This window comes from Parasteatoda tepidariorum, chromosome 6 (genome assembly GCF_982258835.1).
Source record: "Parasteatoda tepidariorum strain Cologne lab strain chromosome 6, Ptep-v5.0, whole genome shotgun sequence".
In the NCBI taxonomy this organism is placed as follows: domain Eukaryota; kingdom Metazoa; phylum Arthropoda; class Arachnida; order Araneae; family Theridiidae; genus Parasteatoda; species Parasteatoda tepidariorum.
This window is the reverse complement of record NC_141760.1, coordinates 105,616,846-105,634,205: the sequence shown is the minus strand read 5'-3', so window position 1 is coordinate 105,634,205 and position 17,360 is coordinate 105,616,846. Positions and strand designations below refer to the sequence as shown.

At 29.3% G+C, this 17,360-nt stretch overlaps 2 protein-coding genes across 2 annotated transcripts in view; one reads left to right on the top strand and one right to left on the bottom strand.

Annotated features, from left to right (window-relative positions):
- Positions 1-17,270, bottom strand: part of LOC107456259 (dual oxidase maturation factor 2) — a 296,093-nt gene extending 278,823 nt beyond the window's left edge. The window contains exon 1 of the mRNA XM_087166344.1: positions 17,130-17,270. Within this exon, the coding sequence (XP_087022470.1) occupies positions 17,130-17,201 (72 nt within the window). The 5' untranslated portion in view covers positions 17,202-17,270. The remainder of the gene's footprint in view (positions 1-17,129) is intronic.
- LOC107456260 (lysozyme 2) lies at positions 1,645-13,339 on the top strand. Its single transcript, XM_043041964.3, has 4 exons — positions 1,645-1,890; positions 7,777-7,844; positions 11,670-11,799; positions 12,810-13,339. Exons 1-4 carry the CDS (start codon positions 1,845-1,847, stop codon positions 13,109-13,111), a joined length of 546 nt encoding a protein of 181 aa, XP_042897898.2. The 5' UTR covers positions 1,645-1,844; the 3' UTR covers positions 13,112-13,339.
- Positions 17,271-17,360: the final 90 nt, after the last annotated feature.

Here is a 17,360-nt window from a genome sequence, read left to right as displayed (position 1 = left end):
CAGTTCAATCATGTTGGATATAATATTTACGAACTTTACGTGCAAAAAAGAACTGTTTTAAAAAAAAAACTATTTTAAAACTTTAAATTTAAAAAAAACTGTTTTAAAACTTTAGATAAAAAAAAAAAAAAACCTGTTTTTACTAAAATTGCTCTTAGTGATGTTTACATATACTCATTATTTTATAAAACTTCATAAATTAAATGTTTTCCTTAAAAAAAATAAAACTGAATAAAATAATTCTTTTAATTTATGTAACGCAGCACTTTTATAACATTAAAAAATTCACAAAGTGCAAAAAAAATATTTAAATTTGTGAAAGTTATAAAAAATTGCAGTGAGTGCACCAAACGTTATTTTAGCAATACAAAGAATATTTTGCAGAACCAAGAGCGAATTTTGCAAACATTCATAAAAAATGATCCATTTTATTATTTAAAAAAAGAAAAAGAAAGAAAGAACCGAAAGGAATATTATGAAATTAAATTAGCGAAATCTTACGGAATCTCGCAAGGTTTAGCTAGAGTATAGAAAATTTAACGGTAGTAGGTAGGGCATATAGTAATAATATCCTAAATCCGAACTTTTTTTATGTATCTTTTCTCAGCATCTAAACAAGTTATTGCTTAAACTTTTCGCAGAACATTTTCTTATGCATGTTTACACTGTGATAACTTTTAATAGATATCTTTAGCAGACATTTTTTTTTTTTCAAAAATTATGAACTTTTAATTTTTTAAAAAGTTTTATCAAAAATCTTTTATAACTCAAAAAGTATTCCTGTCAACGTTTAAACATTATCACAACATATAATCTCAAATATCCCCAAAAAATTTCAAAACCATACCATGAGTAATTTATCAGAAAGGTACATCAAAAAGGTCCGTTTTAGCATTTTTTATATATGTCCTACCTTAAAAAAATAGGGGAAAAAAAAAAAACATTTTTTGAAATCATGAGTGCATTCCTGTAAAGATAACACGAAAAAGTAAAAAGTGTTTTTCATCCCCACCTTATCACACAAACCTCGAATTTTTTGTCGAGTTGAGCAATATTTTATGAAATTTTGCCCATGATAACAATATTCAGATAACGCAAACCTTCAGGCAGATTTCTACAAAACGTTTTATAAATTTGCCTTGTTTTTTTCTACAAAATGTCAAAATATCATTTTAAAAAACTTACACAATTCCAAAAAGAACTACAGAAAAAAAAAATTTATCAGACCACTTTTCATAAATATCATCATTTCATATTTGTAGAATAAAAAAAAGGTAATGAATTGGAAAAAATACGTTTTTGAAAACCCACATAACTAATTATCCATAGAAAAGTCATCTATTATTGATATTTCTATTATAAAAACACAAATAACAATTTTCATTTCGTATGAAACAATATTGCTAAAAATAAATGTGTACAAATAGTTCTGGATTTGTTTTCTTCCTTGGAATATTCGAAACATTTAAAAGCTGATATTGCGTGTAACATCCTATTTACTACTTTTGACTTAAAACAGAAACTTTATGGGAAACCCTTTTTTCCTTTTATTTATTTATTGCTTTATTTTTCCGCTTAAGGAAGTTGCTCTTCGAATAGTAAAGGAAATCGTTTTCTGATAGAATTTTGGATATTATTCCATTTGTAGATTCTTTTGGTGAAAACGGAGAGCAGGTTTTGAAGATCACTGCTCTTGAAAATCTAGCCCCCGGAGCTATTTTTTGTTGTTTTTTGTTAGTGAAATGTAAAAAAGACCGGTTTTTCAACCTCCCTTTTCTTATAATCTGCCCTCGCACATCTTTGCAGACGATAGTTTTTAAACATTACTTCCGATTCAATTGAACATGTATCAATATCTGTTCCTCATCGTTTTTGCTGGCCTTGCATTGGGTAAGAAACACATTTTTAAACACAAATTTTAAAATGGAAATTGTTATTGCATGTGAAAATAGATTAAAAATTGTTTTATACTTTCAAATAATTAATGTAAAAATAATCCCTAGGCAGGGTCTCAATTGGAATTTTTATTCAGGGGGTGGGGTGTTTCTATTTGCAAATGGAACACTCCACCATAAATGGGGGGAAATTCTTTCTTTTTTAAATGTAGACTCATTTATGAGTTAATTTGCTTGTTTATTCTAAATATTAACGCGAAGAAATATACTAGAATATCCTCTCGATATCTCAAAGTTGATGGGACGCTAAAAAAATTTCGAGATATCGAGTTTTCGAGATAACAAGTTTAGAACTAAATATGTTCTAAAAAGTAGAAAAATATATTTTAAAATATCACTCTACAAGATGAGTCTTCAAACATATTAATAACTACTATTAAATATGTATGTAATGATAGTTGACTAAATACAACAATGATAATTTTATTTTTAAAAGTAAGACAAAAATAATTATGTATTAAATAGAAAAGAATTAGTGTGCAACAATTCTACATTGTGATTTTTTCAAAAAAATTAAATTTTTATTTCGAAAAAAATTTGACATAACAAAGTTTTGAGAAGAAACTCTTCGACATAGGAATTCAAATTAATATTAGATGTATAACATAATACCAAGAGGAAAAATATTTTTTTGACATAACAAGGTTTTTGATATAACGAGAGAATACTGTAATTAATAAGTATAATATATTAACTAGAATAAACATAGTTTTATTCGAAAAAATTTAATTTTTCAGCAAATCTAGGGGGAGGGGGGGATATTCTGCTATAGATCTTTTGATTTTTCCACTTTACCGATCAAAAAGAGAAAAAAATATAGAAATAAATTAAATTAATAAGAAATAATTTAATAAATACAAGCAATGAATTTAACTAAATAGCAACGATTTTTCATTACTTTCGTTTAATTTGCCATTTTTACTATAATAATAAATATAAAAATATAATTGGTAAGAAAAACTTCATGAAATAAAATTTTAAAAAGGAACGATGAATATTTAGACTGTATGATTGTAAACACAATTATAAAAACGGTCTACCCTGCATGTGATCGAATCTTCACGCTCCAGAACTCAATCTTATTGGCTCGAAGGAATGACCTCGAATATACTAATTAATTAGTGCAAACGATATATTAAGTTACGAAATGAGACACAAAAACGTACTTGCGCTGAATAAACATAAATTTTTTTTTCTCTCGACGGAATCGGATTTCTGACACCCAAAATGTAGGTGGTAGCCATACTCTGGGAAATATGATCCTAATAGTTCGGTCAGGAGAGCCGTCGAAAGTTTGGACCCCTTAATGTTAATTTTATTTTTTGCGTATTTTGTCTTATCTCGAGAATTTTTTAAGCGAATGAAATATTTATTATAAGCAATTAGAAAATTCTTGTATCCAGGGATAATTTCCATGCAAAAAATATAACTTTTACTTAATATCTATTACTTTTTAATTTAATAATAGTCGAAAAAATTTTGAAATATAAATTATGCAATTTTTTCCATCGTTTTAAAGAATGTAATTTTATAAGGCAAAATGCAAAATTGGTTAAATAGTTCTTAAGAAATTAAATTTTTTAAAATACGATTTTTTTTAAATGAAAAATGGGCATTTAATTTACAGATTCGAGGCTACCTCCTTAAATCATTAGGAATGAGTTCTAGAACGTGAAGATCCAATCATTAGATCAAACGTTATTCAGGGTGATTCGTTTTATTTTTTGCGCTCTGCAATAAAATATTTTGGCAAAATTTTAAGTAATTTTTAATTTTGAAATAACTGTCTGTTTATTATGAAGGGAAAAAAATAATTGCAAAGCAATTAACTAACGCAAGTTTTACGTTTGCTCCCTCTATCATTAAAGATTACTATTAAAAAAACATTTAATTAAAGTTGTGTATAATGTATGCATCACTAATAAAATTAAGCTTTTTATTTATTTATATCATAAAAAAACAATTGTTATTTTATCATTTTATGCATTCTCAATGGACAAAAAATAATATATTATATGAACAACAAATGAAAAATAACATGAAACAAAACATATATAACAAATAAATAGCATATAACGAAACATATATAATATATAACAAAAGATAACTCTCGACAAACAAAATATATTCATAGATGTTCAACTTCCATCAGTATAAAGTTAGTAAAAATTATAACAGTATTTCCCTGTAAATTACTCATTTATATCTTGTTTAACAATATTTTTCACCAATATTTATTTAATCATTCCTTCCAAATATCTATTTCTATAATTAATTTTGATTATTTTTAAATTATGGTTTAAACTATAAGTACATTATTATTTTATCCCTTCATTTTATTATAAAGTAATAGTTAGCTTATATTTATATAGTATAAGTATAAGCTATCCATAAGTAAGATATCTATTGTTATATTATAAGATATCTATATAATACTTATATTGATATCTTATATAATATAATAATAGATATTATCTTATGATGCAACTTTTTATGATAAAGATATTTAGTTACCGTTTAACAATTATTAAAAGATAAATAAGTTCTATTTGCTATTTGATAAATATTATTTACCTTACAATAAATTTTTTATCAAAATTGTGTTCAGTCAACGTTTGCAACCTTTTCAAAACAACCATTTTTAAAATTATATAGCAATATTAAGAATTAATTTATTGCATCAATGCGAAATAATCTCTTCGGTAAAGAAATTTTACTTTCAGTAAGCAATCAAAAACTAAATAAGAATTTTAAAATTCAAGTACTTGGCGAACTTCCTAATATACTTAATCAAGCAAAGTAATTCATTTCAATTTTTTCCCAATCGAATAATAATCTAGTTCTGAAGATCTGTTCTGCATTTCTAAATAAATAAATGAATAGAAATTTTAAAAAAAATTGGAATTTTTGAGTCATTTTTAATTTGATGCAACTATCTGTTTATTATGCAGAAACAAAATTAATTGTAAATCAATTATGGCAGTTGTTGAGCGAAGCGAGAATGGGACGGCGGTCTTTAAAAATAATGTAATATGAAGACATTCCAATTTTTAATGCATACTAGGGAGCTAAGCCCCCTGTTCGCTGCAGCTCACCAACTCCAATGATTGAGCCGCGATGGCTCAGGGGATAGTGCGGTGCCTTCCAATGAGGTGAATCGGGTTCGAACCCAGCGATGGCGGTCGATACGAATCCGCATCCGGCTTGCACCGACCACAGTGCTGACGTGAAATATCCTCAGTGGTAGACTGATCATGGATTAGAGTACCCTTGCCGTCAGGGTAACCGTGAGAGGTTCTCGTGGTCTTCCTCTCCATGTAACGCATATGCGGGTTAGTTAAATCAAGAAGTCCTCCAAGAAGGCAAATTTCTTCCGATACTTGATCCAGAAGTTCCCTTGCCTTCTGGATTGGGTTCAAAATTACAAGGCTAAGGAGTTGAACATTATCAGTATTAAACCCCAAAATTGGGTGGGTCAGCTGTTCAACGACGGTTATAAAAAATATAATTAAAATCTACAATGATTGCTTTGCAATCGTTGTTGTTTCTTGGCAGAAAAGCAAAGTAAAAATTATTCCTTTAACATATATGTACTAAAAGGAATTCTGTTTGCTTGTGCCTTAACATCCCCCGTCCAAATATTATTATCTATTAGTATTATAAATATTTAGATCTATTGGTGAACAGAAGTAATTTTCCTACGTAATCATGATTTAAAATAACATTTATATTGTTATAACATTACATTGTTCAAGCAAACTTGGTAAGTTCAAAACCATGATTTAATATTTTCGCTTCCCAAATGGGTGAATATATTAAATTCCATTCTTTGCTTGCATCTCAATTGTGCGTGAAGATAGCTTATCGTTAAGTAACAAAACTCCTTAACTGTAATTTATGGCAGTATATTAATGTTATTAACACAAAAATAATAATTGTAAAACGGTTAATATGATTAGACCACATTTCTAAATAACTTTATCTTAAAATGTAGCACGGAATTACTAATGAAAAATTAAAGTAAAAAAAGAAAACAATTCTCTTAAATTTAAGCTCTTGAATTAAAAAAGTAAAAATAGCAGTATAGGAAAATAACTTTAAATTAGGGATACAAAAATATTTATAGAAAAGCATTACCTTTATGATTTTATAATGGCAACCAAAACAATATGGATTTAATGAGGAAAAACTGGATCCTACCACGTGATTTTCCGGCCAATGAAAATGCACGAACAATATGGAAAATTGCGACACCATAATTAGATTTTTATACATAGTAATAAATGTATTTCATATACGTATATTTATTGTTTTAATTTACAAACATCTTTCTGGCTTATCAAACTCGTCCTGCCCCTAAAGCTGTTGAGAAAGACCAGTTGTGACCCACGAAGATTTTGATACAACGTTTGGAAAATAAAGATTGCAGCTATTAAAAATTTGTGCTTTTATTTTGCTTTTCCCTCGTAAATAAGTTAAATATAGCTGATGGCTACCTGAATTCTACTTATAATTAAATCTCTAAATTCTGGTTTATCTGAATCATAATAAACTAAATTCAACTTCTTTAATAAATGATTATTTTTAACTAGTGCTTTTGCCAACTGTAGTGGTTACTAGTGCTATAATTACCGAAACTTGCAAATGGGACTTCTAAAAGACAAATCATAAATGATGTATTACTATCAGGGCCCGTTAAGGACTTCAAATTATTATCCAGTAAATTAGCCAAATATTAAAATTATTCGACAATTTTCGAAAGTCTTCGCCAAATGCAAATCTTAACAATTTTTTATGATTATTTTTTTTTTACCATGGAAAATTATTTTACGGTAGTTTGCTTTTCAGGCTTATAATATTTAAACCCAATTTTAATTCGCCATGCGGTGCATGAACCGAGAATTAATGTAAATACTGATTAAATACCGAGAATTGAATAGAAAATACTGATTTGTTTAGAAAAATTCATTTTGATGTAATTTTAATTTCTTTCCACTGGAAAAATTCGCCAATATTTTCGCGAAAGCACAATTTTATTCGCCAAATATGAGATTTAATCGCAGTTGGCGAATGCTTAGGGCGGGCCCTGACTATGTATTATTAACAATTAGCTTACCCGAAAATTTAAATTTATAACGATAATATTAAATATCGTTACTTTTTTCGATATGATTGAAATTTGGGGCCGGCCGGGATAGCCTGGTTGGTAGGACACTGGGCCCATGTCCAAGGGGTCGTCGATTCGATCCCTGCCGCCCGAAGACTCTCTGTGTAGTAAATGGTGACTGATGAACGTTAAATCTGTGGAGTCACAAAGTCCTCCATGTTCCCATAAGAAATCATACCCCTGGGATTGCTGATCCAGGATTTTCCTTGTCTTCTGGATTGGTTCAAAATTACAATGCTACGGAGACGAATAGTAGTAGTCGTAAACCCAAAATTAGATCGACTGTTCAACAACGGTTGTAAAATAAAATAAATAGTATTGGAACTGATCGTTTCGATATTATCAATATTTTTCCCCCGGATATTATAACTTTGCGCATTCAAACAAAAAATCAAGCATCGCAAATCAAGAAGAAAAGAAAACTTAATATAGCCATTAGTCATTTATTTACAAAGAAAAATAATAAATAATGCATAACAAAGAGAAAAGGAAAAGAGTTTTTTTTTTTTCGTCTTGACCACTAAGTTCAACCAATAAATCAATTAATGGCACGCAATAACCTTTTATTATCATTGAGGTTTTAATGGAACATGATTTTTTCTTTTTTTAAATGTCGGCTTCTTTTTTTATGTTGATTTTGTTCTTTTTTCCTAGCCCAGCAACAACCACCGTCTAAAAAGATACCTGAAATGGATCACCGGTGTCTCGATTGCATTTGCCAAGTGAGTCACTCACTCAATGTTTCACTTTATATGAGTAATCATGTCAATTTTTAGCTTTCAACTTCCTTCTTGTCAGGGTTTAAGCTGAGTCTAAAAATTCATTAGCAAAAAAGCTAAAATCTGAAAAAAAGTTTTAGCAAAATGCTAAAATGCCATTAGGCTTATAAAATTACTTTATATCAAACAAGTACTGTAAGTTATCTGACAAAGAATAGCTTAATGTACAAGAATATCAAAAAGAATACCTATAACAAAAAAAAAACACATTTATTATTTATCAAAACATTTTGGTTTATAATTAACAATCTTCCTTTCTTTCATGTTTGCCCATTTTACAAATGCTTCTTGAAAGTTAAATGCACTTTCAGGGCCCTCAATATTAATCATTAACAAATTGTTTACATGGTTGATTAACCACCTGTTTCGAATATTAGTTTTAATCAAGTTAAGGCAGCTAAAGCCCCTTTCACAGTCAACAGTGTGCATTGGTATTGTTACACAATACTCTATAACAGAAGTTATTAATGGGTACTGTTCAGACACATCATTGGTATATAAAAATAAAAGTAATTCATTAAATGACATGTTTTTACATCGTTGCATTAAGATGTGTTTAAATAATCCCCATTCACAAAGTAATTCAGTTTCTGTAAACTGAAAATCTTTTCTGGGAGATTCCGAAAACAAATTGAAAATGCAACGGATTTCCTTTACACCATAATGCTGTAATTCTTCCGAACTATGGGGCATCCTGCTAGGTATAAATATATTGAACATTTCGATTTTATCCAAATCTCTCAATCTATCAGTAATATTTTCAATGATACAGTTTAAAAAATTGTGCATCAAATTACGGAATCTTTCCCTCTGTTTCAGTCCATCTAAAATTATATGGCCCTGAAACTCAAATTTTTGACTTTCCTTCTTAGGCACATCATCTAAAAAACTCATATAATGAGTGCCGGTGCCATTTTTTATTTCTTCTAAACTTGAAATACAAGCCTTCACACTTGATTGAACATATTCAAAATTTAAATTAGATTTTTGAAATATGAGGCTTAATTTATTAATGTTGAACATGATATCATTCATGATGGCAGTGGTTGCTAAAAACAAAAAAGTAGTTATATTTTTTAACAACCCTTAGCGTCATGGTTTTTCGCGGAAGCTTTTTTTTAATGGAATTTAGTAAAATCCTTTAGCAAAAATGCGAAAATGCTTTGTTGAATTTTAGCATTTTTGAGGGGTCTTTTCGCATTTTGCGAAAAAAGCTACCGTAGCGGAAACCCTGCTTCTTGTATCGACCTTCAACAAAATGCTTGTTTCTGGAATCATTCTTTTATATTTTGTTTTATCGTCTTGTTCGGTGAATTTCTCAGTTTAAAGAAATCTTTTAATTTATAGTTCAGGCACAACGCCAAAACTATGATGAAACTGGCTTTCAACAAATAAAAAAAAATCATTGTTTTATCTTTATTTTGCTAATCGTTTTCATTTTACTTATTTTTTGCTGGTTATTTGAAAAGCGTTGTTCTACTTTTTAGAGCAGTGGTTACCAACTGGCGGTCCGAGGGCCGCATCCGGGAAGCCTTTTTTGTGGCCCGTGAACTAAAATATATTAGTTGTCATTTTTTTGGGGACAATTTTCGTAAAAATCTATAGGGGTTTTAAATACTTTTAAATTTTGTATCTTAACAATTTGATATCTGCTACGCATTAATTGTTTCATACATAGGTGCACAATTAAAGTTATTGTAGTCAGAATTTTTCAATATGCAATTAAATATTTTTAAAAATCTACTTCTTATTTTAATTTGAAATTCAATACTTTTGTTTTGCACAACTTAATAAAAATCTGACAGTAATATTTAATGTTCCTTCAAACATAAAAGAGTCCTATATGAAATTTTGATGAAGTTGCGGCCCTCGGCCTCATGTATGTCGGAAACCCCTGATTTAGAGTATATGTTTCCAACACCATAGTCCCCAGTGGAGGGGAGCAAAATTGTGGACACGTGAGATATCGAGAGTAGCGGTTCCCAATTTATTTCGGAACCCTAAATAATCGACCTTTTTTTTTTCGCGGATTTTTTTTTTTTTTTTTTTTTTTTTTTGCTGTTTATTTGAAAAACTTTTTTCTACCATTTAGATCAGGGGTTTCCAACTTACATGAGGCCGGGGCCGCAATTAAAAACACTAGTCAAATGGGGGGGGCCGCAACTTTATCAAAATTTTATATAGGTCTCTTTTATGTTTGAAGAAACATTAAATATTTCTGTCAGATTTTTATCAAGTTGCGCAAGACAAAAGTATTGAATTACAAATTAAAATAGGAAGTAGATTTTTAAAAAAAATTTAATTGCATATTGAAAAATTCTGGATACAATAACTTTAATGTGCACCTACGTATTAAACAATTAATGTGCAACAGATATCAAGTTTTAAGATATAAAACTTAAAAGTATTTAAAACCTATATCGATTTTCTACGAAAATTGTCCGCAAAAAAATGACTACTAATATATTTTGGTTCGCGGGCCACAAAAAAAGGCTTTGCGGGCCTACAATTGGTAACCACTGATTTAGATCATTGGTTTCCAACATCAAAGTGGAGGGGAGCAAAATTATGGACATTTGAGAGATCGAGTGTAGCGGTTCCAAATTTCTTCGAAACCCTAAATGATTGAAATTTTTTTTTTTTTTTTTGACGGAATCCTGACAGAACGCAGTTTTTAACACGCTAATCAATAAAGAACTTTCTTCGATTGATCTGCATTAGTCTTAAAATTAGGCTGTAAGCTTAACAAATTTTACAGGTCTCGTGCGGCATAGTTCTGAATCGCTTCTTGCATACGCTGAAAATGAATAAAATAAACTGAGACAAGGTTTTTTCGTGAAATGGAAAACAAAAAATAACAGTAATAAAATAAAGTTAAGGACTATTTTCGTGGAAGCAAATTTCTTTATTGTTGAATTTAGTTTTTCTATTTTTTAATAGAAAAACTCAATAAGAAATAATATTACAACTTCTGATGTATGCTCATTTTTTCATAATTTATCCTCCATATTATATCATTCAAAATTATATATATACATAAACTTGTTTAAAAATCATGTTTTACTTTTAGTAAAATATTTTGTTTGAGTCAAATATTTTGCCTTTAAAAAGTCTTATTTAATAATAAAAATAAATGTAACGAATTTAAAGTTCTAGTATCCTTAGTCATCGTTTGGCTATCCTCTTTGGCTAAATTGCATGCCTGAACACGTGCCCCCTTCTTGATAATTTCGGTTGGTATCAATATTATGGATCGAGAACATCGATTTGATACTTTTGTGCAATGGCATACAATTTTTTTTACACTTAAATAATTTTAACATCTTGTCTTTTTATTCAATAACATAATTATAATCCACAGAGCTATAGCTACATTATATCTTTTTATTTACGACAAGTAATAGGGCATTTCAGGCACGCAATCTTCGCTGCAAATTAGGCCACCAAATATGACTTTCAAATAAGACCCACAAAGGCATTGATGAACTTAAAATGACGTAAAGAAATCAATCAAAGATAAAAGCTATTGAAAACTAACGTTATTTTCTATAATTGGTAAGTTAAATATAATTGCTAGGTAAATTCTCAGTATTAAATTTCCAAATTCTGGTTTATCCGGACAATAATAAGCTAAATTCCACATTACGCTTTTATAGGGTCATTTGTTAAAATATTTTTGGGAAAGCGAAAGCATATTCTTTTTGAAAAATCAAAATTAGGTGAATTCTCTCTTATGCGGAAATGTAAAGAATAAATATTGTTTTCCAGGCCAGCAGCAACTGTGATGAAACTCTCAAGTGCCATACAGCTGGCAGTAGTTATTTCTGCGGGCCTTATGTTGTTTCTTGGGCTTACTGGCATGATGGGGGTAGACCAGGAGACAAAGGAAGGGCTCATGGTAAGATTCTATGTAATTCACTTGTTTGTTTTTTTAATAATTCTGCTTTGTTGTATATCCACTATCATGACAGCTCACCGTCAAAATACTAATATTAACAAGATAAAAAAAAAATAATAAAGACAATTCCTACTAAGAGCAACAAAGAAAATTTTTTTAAAGTTATTTTTTATTATATAATTATAATTTTTTCTCAAAATATGAAACTAAAATTTATTTATTACATTTAATTAATGAATTAATATTTGTAAAAACTGTATTAACATCAAATGTCATCTACTACAAGTTGTAAAAAATGTATTTAAACGTGAGTGGATAAATAAAAAGTACTTTATTAACGATTGAAAATTTGAGCAAAGATATAGGAATTGAAAAATACAATAATTATAATGTTCATAACGCGTTAATAACCTTTCGTTATTGCGACAAATGAAATGTATTTTTTTACTGTTTAATTGAGCAACATTGTAAGGAAAAGTGTAAAACGGTAGCATTTTTATGCTTGATTTTAATACAGAAATGTTAAAAACGAACATAATTCCATCTTGTTTTTCATAAGCCTCAGAACCTCCGACATGATTCTAGAGTCGAGAAACAATCTAGAATCTAAACAAATCTCGTTTAACTCCGTAAATATTAGTCCTATCGCTTCGAAACTCGAATTTTCCAGAACTGTTATTTTGTTGCCAAATTGGTGATACCAAGATTATCGCCAAGTTCGGAAAAATGTTGCCAAACCGAATCTTCCTTAAGAAATGCATAAGGCGTTATTTTTCACTTTAATTCCGTCAGAATTACGCGAATTTCTTGCAAAATATCTAATTTAAACTATTTACTTGAGATATTTAGCCTCATAACAAAAGAATATTGTTTTGAAACAATAGTGATAAAATAAACCAAACTTGCTCAAAAATGTAAACAATAACATGAACTTTATGTCCTTTTCTTGTCCTTGTTGATTAATTGTTAAAAATTTAATTAATTTTCGCACTCATCATCTTTCTTTGCAGATTTCGAAACATGCTTAAACAACAGGACTTGCGCAGAGGAAGCTGTACGAGGCTACATGCGCAAATATGGACAAGATTGCGACGCTAACCAGTACATAGATTGCTGGGATTTCGCACGCATTCACAAGTTGGGATTCGGAGCCTGTGGCGGAAATGAAATCGTCGATACAGACTATTTCCAGAAATTTGCTATATGCTATGACCCACAAGGAGATTTGGGAGGATCTTACGACTATGGCGATGAGCAAATACAAGCTCGTAGTGGCGCTGGGTACGCCAGACTCCAGCCAGGCCAATATTGATTGGTTTGAGGGATCATCAGACATTACACCAACCAATTATTTTTTATAAAAATTGAATTTATTTCAGAATTCGACTTTTATGACTTAGTTGGTGTATTGAACCGATTTCGATTATATGATTTGGAAAGGTACCCCATTTTTGGTGGTGTTATTTTAAAATATTTTCATGCACAACTCATTGTATAGGAAGGCATTTTAACTGTCATTAAAAATGGATTATTTTCTGTATGGATTTTCTTTTTTTGTTAATTGAATCGTACCAATGGTAGCAAATGTTTTTAATCTTCAGATCAATAAATGAAAAATGCTAATTACAAGACACACGCAGCTAGTAATCGTAAAAATTTGCTTCAACCACAATACCATCTTGAACCATTATGCTAATTAAACTATAGTTCGTTCACTAGGAGTTGGCACTTGATTCAGCCTTCATCACGTGGTATCCGACGATACTATTTCGCTATTTTTGGGAGAAGGATGTGAACAATCCTGAACAAGGTTGCTATTTGGCGATAGTATGACAAAAATATTTATTTCGCAATCTTTATGTGCACTTTTTTAACATTAAATATTTCATAAATTTGATAACATTTCTCTCTTTTGAGTGAATAGTAAAGAAAGGCATAATAGCAGATGATAAATCGAAGTAATAAGTGACTGAAAAAGAATTCACTGTTTGCGTTTGGCGCGTATTAAGGATTGTCTCAATTTCAAGCGCGGAGACTTTTCTCCTCTTACTCCCGCACCGAAATGATCTCGGCCTCCAAGAAGGTGGAGCCAAGTGCCAACTTCTGGGGAACGAACTATATCTTAAATTTGATACCATGATGTTATAGTTCAACTTTCATTGTTCAAGTTAACGCCTTATTACGGTTGCAGTAAGTTTGCACTGTATTTATGGTTCAAATAATCTGGTTCAACACTGAACCAACTTTTCTGAGGTCACTGCTTTAAAAGCGACTTAACAGGACACTATACGCTGTAAAAAAATACGGATCAAATTAAGATAAAAAGTACCAGTCGGAATTTTTTGTCGTAAAATCCTTTTTTTTATCGCAAAATTTTTACGAAACAAAAAATGTGATATACGGTAACTTTTACAGTAATAATTATTGCAAAATTACTTAAATTAAATAAATATTACTGTAACAATATACTGTAATTTCTACAGTAATATTTATTATAAAATCACTTTAATTAAATAAATATTACTGTAACAACATACCGTAATTTTTACAGTAATATTTATTGCAAATTCACTTAAACTAAATACATATTACTGTAAAAATTTCATGGTAAAAATGGATTTTAGGATCCAGTACCGTAATTTGAACCGGGAACTTTCACTGTGTAAAGCTGGATAAACTCTTCTGTTTTATCTCCAAAAGTAGGGGAGAGTGGCGTCAATTGTAACATTTTTTACTTAACTATTTTTAACTAACAAAAAATCCAATATATTATAAGTATTAATTGACAGACGAGTAAAGTAGACTATCCTCTACTAGAAAAAAAAAATACCTAATTTTAAATGTTATTATATTAGTTATTAACAATTTTTGACAGTCGAGCACTTGTTACAATTGTCCCCACTTACGGGGTCAATTGTAACAGTTCATAAATTCAACTGAAACATAGTTAATTATACATAGTATCATAGTTGTGATATGAAAATAGTAGTGATATTTTAGGAGTAAAAATAATAATGAGCAGAGACCTAAAGGGTTAAACTTTTAACTTTAAGGGGTTAAAAATTTTAATTTATGCTGTGAAAGGTGACAAATAAAATAATGCACATGCAACATAATATAAATGACATAGGAAACTATTGGTGGTTCTTAAATAGTTAAGTAATGGTTTGTAAACATAAGATTATTTATTTTCAGCTGTTACAATCGTCCCTTTACCTATTGTCTTAATCGTCCCCAAGACGCCATTTCAGCTTCATTTGTTAAAAACAATGCTAGTTAATTAGCAAAACTAATCTTTTTTTTTATTGAAATGTTAATTAAAGTGTCCACTTACATATTCGGTTACTAATTTTTATTTGCTTAAACAAAATTACTTTGTTACAATATAATATTCTAATACCAGAAAAAGTACTTAGGTAGCATGAAAATATCTTTTGTGATGTAATTTTTTCAAAAGTACATAAAAATGGTTGCCATCAGGGGTGTACATGTAGATTTATTAAATACACCTTGTGCGCCACCTAGGAACCAAATCTAGAACCCGACACTCGAAATTTTTGCTCTGTTACAATCGTACCCTGTTACAATTGACCACACTCTCCCCTACTGTAAAATTTAGAGAAAAGTGAGTACACTCAGAGTAAGCCATGAGATTTCAAATGCTTTTTAAATTATCAAAATGTAAACAAATCGAAACAGGATTACTTTTCCCCGCTGCGTAATTCTGCCAAAATTTATTTTCACTTTTTTAAGCCTTTGAAACTTAATGGTTTACGTGAACTCCCTTTGATCTAAACTAATTATGTAGATAAAAGAGAATTTGGCATAAAGGATGTTCCCTGCTGTATAGCTTGCTCTTGAGTAACTCAAAAATTCAAGGAACAAGTCATTTTTCAGGAATAAAATTTTGCGTGTAAAAAATATATTTATTAAGTATATTTTAAAATTTTTTGTGTCAGGTAAGGTTTTCGAGTAGATGCGAAATCACGTCGTTGTAAAATGTGACTCATTACCCAAGAGGTTTTGAAATGGAAGAAGTCTCTTTTCGCATGAAAAAAGATCTATGTTACGCAAGATTTTTTTTAATTTGAAACAAAATACAAAAATAAATATCAAAATAATATAATGTATATGAATTTTATTTTTCACACGTTAAAGAAATTTTTTTTTTTAATCTTATAAAAATTGAGTGAATAAATCTATTAATGCATAATAAAGAAAACCATTATGTTACAAAAACAAAGCGGAATTTGAATTAATAGAATCCGACTACTCGAATGGAGAAGTTTATAAAATATTAAATACTTAGGGCAATATAGTGATACGTCACATATTTACATCAAACTGTACTTTAGTATTGTTTTCAGCTAGGTACTTAGAGTTTCCGGGATTTCCACTAGATAGCATATTACACAGAGATTTTTCTCCCATAAAATTATTATTTTCTTCAAAAACACTACTGTGGTTTATCATTGCTTTGCTGCAAGTCATTTTTCTATGCTTCAATTGAAAACCAAAAGTATCGTTCAAAAAATAGTGTATTTGTGATTAAAGGCAAAGAATGTTTATTCATTTTAGCATGCATTTATAATTTTTAAAACTCATGTACAAATAAATTTATCAATTTTTTTCCTCATTTATGTTATTTTGCATTCGCATATTAATCAAAACATACATCTTTAAACAAAAATTAATTAGGAAACACCTAACATTAAAATAAATTAAAAGCATAAGAGGCCACTCAATTCTTAGATTATGAAATATGGATATAAATATAAATTATAGATATAAATACAAATAAAGATAAAAATTCAAGACTTTATTCTTCAAAGCAATGACTAAATAATAATGGAAGTGATAAAAGTTCGAAGTGACATTTTAGTGAATCTGAGTAATAAGTTTATGCCTTAACAAATAAAGAGTATGTCTTGTCTTTATTTTTTGTTCCCAAGTTTCTTTTCAGAGAAACCTATAAATCTCTATAACACTCGTTTAAACAGTTCGCGTTATAACGTTAACTCTCATGGCGTTTTAACAGGCAGTCAAAAATGGAAATTTCTAAAGCTATGCTTCCGATGTTAGCCAAATAAACTTGAAACATTCTTCCACTTCGAAAACACTCAATGATTGTTATTTTAATACTTTTTTCTGCACTGATCTGCGAAACGTAAAGCTTTATATTTTAAAATGAGAATAAAATTAGATGTTTTCCTAATAAATTACGTTTATCTTTTTCAACCAAATGTCACACAGAACTTAATTCTACTAAATGATGGTGAAATTCATAAAATTAAAAAAAGCTTTGAGTAAAACAAAAATATTACGCTTACTGCAACGACTCCATACGATGAAATTCGAGATGGCTCCATTAAAGAATAACTCTGTACTTTACGTCTCTTCATGACTATAACTTTAATTAATTTTATTGAAAAATAACGTTAAAATGGTTAAAATTACAAATCTCTAGCATCTTACGTATAACATTGTTATCACTGTTCATATAAACATAACTAGAAAACTTAAAACCAAAGTATAATCTGAATTATGTACCGGTATCAATC